This window comes from Rissa tridactyla, chromosome 5, assembly GCF_028500815.1.
Source record: "Rissa tridactyla isolate bRisTri1 chromosome 5, bRisTri1.patW.cur.20221130, whole genome shotgun sequence".
NCBI lineage: Eukaryota > Metazoa > Chordata > Aves > Charadriiformes > Laridae > Rissa > Rissa tridactyla.
Window position 1 is genome coordinate 24,305,665 of NC_071470.1, and position 7,210 is coordinate 24,312,874.

Here is a 7,210-nt window from a genome sequence, read left to right on the forward strand (position 1 = left end):
ACTGTTGAATAGATTCAAAACAAGAAATTAAAAAGCTGATCAGCCCGGCTATCCCCCTTTAACTTTATTTATACAATGTACTCGAGTGGTTCTTTCGGAGCTACTGTGACCTATCTAGGAATCCAGTCCAACAAATCTTTAATCTTGTCCTTACCTAAGTAGTCCCACAGCTCTTACCCAATAACTAGTTTTTGGGGGGCATTAAGCAGTTCCTTAGAAGTATGAAAAATGTGTTGTAATACACGCATATTAGTACTACTGAAAAGCATTTCTGAAGCAATAGTTCTATGTGGACAATCCTAAAATCTGCTTCCTTTTCACTTCCTAAAGAGAATTCCATTTAATAAAGGCTAAGTTACATGTTACAATATAATTCTTTCTGTACAACTACTTGTAAATTTTATGTTCATAGAACAATTACAAATGACAAATATTTCATTTTCTACTTGTGTAATTATACTGCAGTTTAAGGTCTTCTATTCCAGAGCCACTCAGAATTTTCTGAGGTGAAGGTGGTGTAACCACAGAGGCCTTTGTGGACATTTTTCTGGACAGTACTGTGCTGTTACTGATGCTGTGAAATGCCGAATTAAGACTCAATAGCCTTGGTGACTATTAACAGATATTCTTTATTGCAGCGCCGGGCGCACAGGGGATTGCTCCACCTAATGTGCGCCCCGGCTGATTTAGATGTACAGTTTAAATACGTACTATGTATGTATATTCACTAGTTTTCCAAGAAATGATTACCTGTTCATTAACTCATTATTACAGGTTACTGCCCACTCCCGCATGCGCACTAGAGTCTCTCGATGGTCTTCAAAGACATCTGGTCATCGTTTACTTCCTCCGCTCCTCTTCATCGTTGTGACTTCTGGGTGAACTGCAGGCCTCTGCTCTACTTCTTTATTCTTGCTGATGCATCAAAAGTGTTAGTTTTGACTAGTCTCTGCATTCCTCAGTAACCCTGGGCCCCTTGTTTTGAGAGGTAAGCTTCTACTACAAGGTTATACTGACCTAAAGCATTCTTTCTTAAAAAACAGGAGATACGTTCTGACATTTAGTACTACAGCTGTTGCATCTGCTCTTTGTACAGCCTTAAGGCGCCCAGTCTCTTAAATTAAGCTCCTACTCTAATTTACAGTTCTAATATATTAAGCACCTACTTCAATTAGTTTAAAGCTTTAATATATTAAACCCTACTTCATTACCATCTCAGACACCTTCATAGACTGGGCTGGTTTGCTGCCCGGAGCCGTGGCCAAGGGTAGAGACTGAGGGAAAGCACCAGTAAAATTAGAAGAACAGTGAAGTAAGTTGGTGGTATAAATTAGGAATCACTTTTTCTTCCTTACTGAGTCTCCTTTATGCTAAAATTGTAACAGTGCTCTAGACTTATCGAAACTTTCCATCTGTCTCTTAAATTTTTATGGGACTTTTAAAGAAAAAATGTAGTGCTCCTAAAAAAAACAGTGGCTAATACTGTCTTGAAGAACACGGATTATTAGGGCCTATTGCAGAAGCACCCTCAAAAATTTCTGCTTCGCTCATAATCCTAAACTTGTAGGGCCAAAACAAGAGATGGTACAGGCTACAGTAACAGACACCACTCATTGCATCTGTACGTTGAGTTTGGCTAATAAAGTTTCCGCTGGAACTAAGCCACTGACTGCCAAATGTCTGCTGGTCTTGCTGCATGTGTGCTGAAAAGGACATCAATATTTTTCATTTCTTACCTCACACAGAGCTTGCACATACATTGCTGAAGCATTTAGTGAACACAGTGATTTGAGTCTGCTGTGTAAATTGAGAGTACTTTGAATAGTTTTACAACAGCATAACTGATTTCATAAGAATACCAAATGAAAGTAGAATTTACTCCATAAAACATCTGTTTTCATTGGTCTTTAGATGAAAACAAAGTAAAAAGAGCATGGAAAATAAGTATTTGGGCCAAAGATATGAAACTCATATGCTTAAGCCAAGTTATAAGTCCTTATTTAAATATCTAAATAAGTGGCCTAATCAGCAAACATGTTAAACATCAGCTCATTCTAGCAACTTTCTTTACCGAGTGTTCTGCAGACTTCAGTGATAATACTGAAAATACTTGACCCTTACAGTAATATTTTTGTGAAGAAGTCTTTTCAAATAAAAATTAAGGAATTTTTGTATTTCCTGACATGTTCTTAAAACACTTTGAATTCATTTTCTAAAAAAGTTACTATTCTTTTCAAAGAGCTTTTCACAAGAATAGAGTTACACAACCTAGTGGTCTGAAGAAGAGTAACTGACTGCAAAATAATTAATTTAGATGATAACTTCTTTCATTCATTCAAAGACATTCTTCAGTTATGTGTAGGTTTTATTGCTAATATGTTAGTATGTGTTCACTGTAGTAGTCAAATTCTAAAAATGACATGCTTAATGGCATATTGTTTTCTCGGAATTATTCATTACCCATGACCCAAGAACTGGTTGAATGCCTATCAAAATTATGATAGTTCCTAACACAGTAACTTTCCCATCCATTTCACCATTTTTATTCATTTTAATACTGTTTCATCATACATCACTTTTACTTGATTTCAGATAGACGTAAGTATCGAGAGGGTTCTGAAGACAATTAATCTGTCACATTATTATTTTCCAAGTTTTCTAAAAGCACTATTACTTATATTCTGTTTACTTTACTTCCAGAAGCTGCAATGAAGCCTTCATCTTGCAGCTAATAATTTTTTCATAGCCTACTAACATCCCATAAACATTACTTTTCTCACTTTATGGGTTTGATAATTTCTGTTCCAAAAACATTTCACACATACTTAGCCAGTGCTTCCCCTTAACTTTAGCCTCCCAGATGAAGAAGTCTTCTTTTTCAATGCAGTGTAACATCATTAAACATATCTCATATGGCCCTCTCAACATTTTCCAGATAATTCTGTGAAGGTAATTGGCAAATGTCCATTCTGTCTGTTTTGAAGTAACCCTATATTATCAAAGATTTGTGATACACATATTTTCTTTCTAAACAAAAAAGACACTTAGTTTAGGTGAAATTTTGTGTTTCCTTAGTTTTCTAAAATATCTCAAAATGCAAATTTTCTAAAAACTGTGAACAGCATATGTTCACTGCAGATACTGGTCAGTTTTGAGAATAATGATATTTGTAGCATTTGTTTTTCCCACTTTCCTATACATGTCAATTGCTGGTAATGTAGACTGACCTTAAAAAATAACACAGATTTTCACAAGTGACCTCTTTACCCATGTTTATACCAAAATCGTCCATCCAAATCAAAAGCTGAAGAGCCAAGAAGCTGTTTCTATCAAGACAGTTCACTTGACCAAAGTAGTTTTGTGTAGATTTATTAATACATGATATCTTCTGCTGTAACATTTGCTTCTTCTGTTTTAGTCTTAATTTTAGGGAAATTGATCCCACTAATGGCTATTAGCAGCAAATTTACTGCATGTGTTGTGGCACTTGCCACACAAAGCCAAAAACAGTCCTCAAACCGTTCTTCTAAAATAACAAATTGAAAAATTTCCCGAAAATTGGCAATTCTTTCTGTAAGGTGATGAAGTTTCACAGCAGCCATAAAGCTGGTGACTGCAAGTACAACAAATCCACCTGCAACAAAATGAAAGAAGTATTCACCATTGTTATCACGACAGACAGTTTGGTTGTGCTTCAGAAAGGCTTATTGACTACAACAGTGAGCATTATACTGAGTAGGGGTAGATTTAGGCATGGCTTAAACACCTTTAAAATGCTTAGTTTTTATTGTAAGGCCAAACATCATTTCAGCATTTGTAATAAAGCGCTTTTATCGGTGATAAGGAGCCTGAAGACTGGCAATCACAGCTCCTGTAAAAAGTTGACTAGGCACAATAAACCGAGATGCCACCTGACAGTTCTGTTATGATAGATGAGAATTTGCTGCTAACTTAATTTTATTCACAAGTATTTAAATCAGGAAGATATTGAGTAAGGCAAGAGAAGGCACTTTTACTTTTAACGTTTTATACAAATGCGATTAATGAAAAATACTGGTAAATAATTTTACCTGCAAGGAAGTTCCAAAGGCATACTCCTGCAGGACCTTTAATAGCCCGGTAAGGAACTTTTATGGCGTTAAGAATGCAGAATCCAAAACTGACCAGAGAAAAGAAAATGGCCACACAGAGGAACATTATAATCATCACGTGCAGGCCTGTATTCAGCTTTTTCACCATGTGTGGGAAAACTGTCAAGAAAAAAATCATCTATTCAGTGTGTATTTTTTCTTGACAACAGTAAACATCACACTGTGCTGGGTCTACAAACTTAAATTACACTTTTTAAGACTATATTTTACAGAGACGGTCAATTCGGGTAATTACACACATCTTATTTCACGATGCTTTATTTGTCACTGCATCAGACAAACCAGGGATGTTCTACTACAGGAACAATCCTTCACACAGGGTCTGTGAATGAGGATTCAGGCTTCAGTCCTGCTTTATTTATTTAGTTGTGTTAATATCTTTATCTCTGCTGCTGTATTGTCTGCTGCATTCTTTTCTGTCTCTTTTCCACCTCTGCTCTCCATCCTAACCTCTATTTTTTGAGCTTCTAATTCCTGTCCCATGCTCTTAATCTCATCCCTTTGAAGTCTGATAGTCCCAGTTTCCTTGTCCAGCCCCTTGCTGTCTAAAATAGTATCACTCCATGTTTATTTCCTCATGATGTTATTCTTTCTCTCTCTTCCTCTCTTTAATACTGGCTCTAGTGAGATCTACTCTGATTTCATACTTCCTAATCCCATAGGTTTCCGCTTTCAGATTCCATTCTTGGTTACTCATTAGTGAGATGCTCTTTCTGCTCTTCTGGGTATCTGGCAGTGTTTTAGTTACATCTGTAGGAAGCTTGTAAAGTATCGCAGTTGGGTGAGCTTTATGCGAAGTGCTCACATGTTTTCCTACAGGCATGAGCTCTTCCTCAGTAGCCTGTCACTCGCCTGTCTCTAAAGAATGGTAACTTTCTTAGATTTATCTTCACAGAGTTACTTTGTTGGAGGGCCAGATTGGCCAGCAGCAGGGAAGTGTGGAGCACCTCAGTATTCAGTTTAAACTGCAGCCTTTTAGTAACAGAATCAGAGGAAATGTGAGTAGGGAATTGTAGGTGACATGCTGACTGACAGGAAAGAGAGAAGCTGATCAAGAAGAGCCCTGAAAATCTTCAATGGAAAATATCGTTTTCACTACAGCACAGGATGTGTGAAAACTGGAAATGATCCAAAGTACAGATCAACATCTAAGTTCTTTTGAGACCTCAAGAAAATCTTGTAAGTTAAAAGGAATACATTTGTAAGAGTTTCTACGTTTTTGAAGAGTTCAGCAATTTTGTCTCTCCAAAGTTAGCAGAAAAAAGGGTAAAAATTTCTTCAACCTGTTAATAATGAGTATCTGCTATGGCAGACATCTGCATTAGGACAGCTAGAGAAACACAGAAATGTGGGCTAAATAAATCTCTATTTCTTAAAGGATAAAAAAAGGGGAGGCATTCAACAGAGAAGGCAAGAAGGCACAGAGAGATTGCAGAGCAACGCTTGGAATACGAAAGAGTCGGTTGAGGGGAAAGTATGATTTACAGGGTCATCTCCAAATGACTCTCGCTCCCTTCACAAGACTAAAAGGAAACCATCTGTTTAGCCCTAGGGATTTTTTTTTTCCCCTATCTTGATTCCAGGACTACAGAATATAACTGGAAGAAAAAAGCTAGCCTGAAATGGTAGTGATTTTACATTCACACTTAGATCCCAAACCATGAAGACCGCAAGTCAGCCACAAATATAAATTTAATAATAATGATTTTCATTCTCTAGGTTCTGTAAACAAAAAGAATAGAGTGCTTTTAAAGTTGAACTAGACATTAGGCTAAAGATTAAACCAAAATTGTACTTACTTGTGAATTTGGAACGCCGCCCGCCCAGCCCGCACTGGCGTATTTTGCCGCCCCGAAACAGTCCATAGTAAATTTCTCCGATGAACTTGACCAGCTCTGGATCTGTGGCATTGACCAAATCAGCTCCTGTTTTGCAAAGGATCTTTCCAGTCGTCCACTTTGGGGTCCCCATCGCAACAACAATCAAGATAAAAGATGCAAAACTTATTAGAGAAGCCAAGGCAAATAAAGTCTTTTTAAAACAGCCAGGCATCCTCGTGGTTTCAAGGAATCACCTCCAAGGCCTCTCTGCAGCAGTCAGACACATTTCCCATTTTTTCTCATGCTCCAAAATCCACAAATGAACAGCGGGTGTTTCAAAATACATCTCATTGTATTTTGAAGCTACAGAAATTAATCTGTACGGTTAAAAATCAAGCTCAAAAATATAATTTGGTGCGACAACATCCTGAGATGCTTGCAAGTAACAGCTTCATTATGCTGTAGTGCAATGATGCTTGTTTCTGCAGAAAGTAATCCTATATCTATTGCCCGGCTAATGTTTCATCGGAGGTTTAATTGTCCTGCTCAAATGACATCAAGTTCTTTACTGACACCTCACAGGAAGAAAATTAGAAGCAGAATCCGTTTTTTTTCAGATTATTAAAAACGTAGGTAAATAGCCATGTGCAAGGGACAAAGCATTAAAAACACATAATTTGGTATCAGGATTCTGCAGGCGCCTCGGCTGCCTTCTGTTTGCGCCCGCTCCCGCCCGGCGTCTAAATGTCACCGCCGCCGGAGCTGCGAGCGCTGCCCTTCCTCTCCAAGGCTGTTCTCGGGGGGACAGAGGCCGTGTTCCAGGCTGCCGAGGTGCCTCCTATGAACCTTCTGCACTGGGAACGGGGCGCACGCCGCCCCTCGCCGCCCGGGGGGGCCCGGCCGGCCCCGGGTCTCGGGGAGCGCAGCGAGCGGCGCCATTGAAGCTACAGGTGCGATCCAGGAGCGCTAAAGGAAACCGGCCGTAATTACCAGCGCTTCTACGGTTACTGCTACTCAAGACCTGCAGGGGCCTTTATAACCACTAATTAATTAATCCCGGCAGTATCCCTAGCGGGCAGGTAACACAGCCCGCCGCTGGAGCTCAGGCCGGGTGGGGAGAGGGGGGGCCGGCTTTTCGCCCTGAGCCAGGCGCTGAAGGCCCGGGGCAGCCGCGGGACTTCCTGAGGTAAAACTGCCGCGGCGGCACCCCGTCAGCCCCCGGGGGGCGGGCTGGGGCTC

At 39.5% G+C, this 7,210-nt stretch overlaps 1 protein-coding gene across 1 annotated transcript; it reads right to left on the reverse strand.

Moving 5' to 3' along the window:
• Positions 1-3,342: 3,342 nt before the first annotated feature.
• CLRN2 (clarin 2) lies at positions 3,343-7,178 on the reverse strand. The gene is made up of 3 exons (XM_054202086.1): positions 5,951-7,178; positions 4,071-4,250; positions 3,343-3,634 (listed from the first exon to the last, which is right to left on the reverse strand). The coding sequence occupies exons 1-3, from the start codon at positions 6,201-6,203 to the stop codon at positions 3,372-3,374; spliced, it is 696 nt and encodes a 231-aa protein (XP_054058061.1). The 5' UTR covers positions 6,204-7,178; the 3' UTR covers positions 3,343-3,371.
• Between the last annotated feature and the right edge of the window lie 32 nt (positions 7,179-7,210).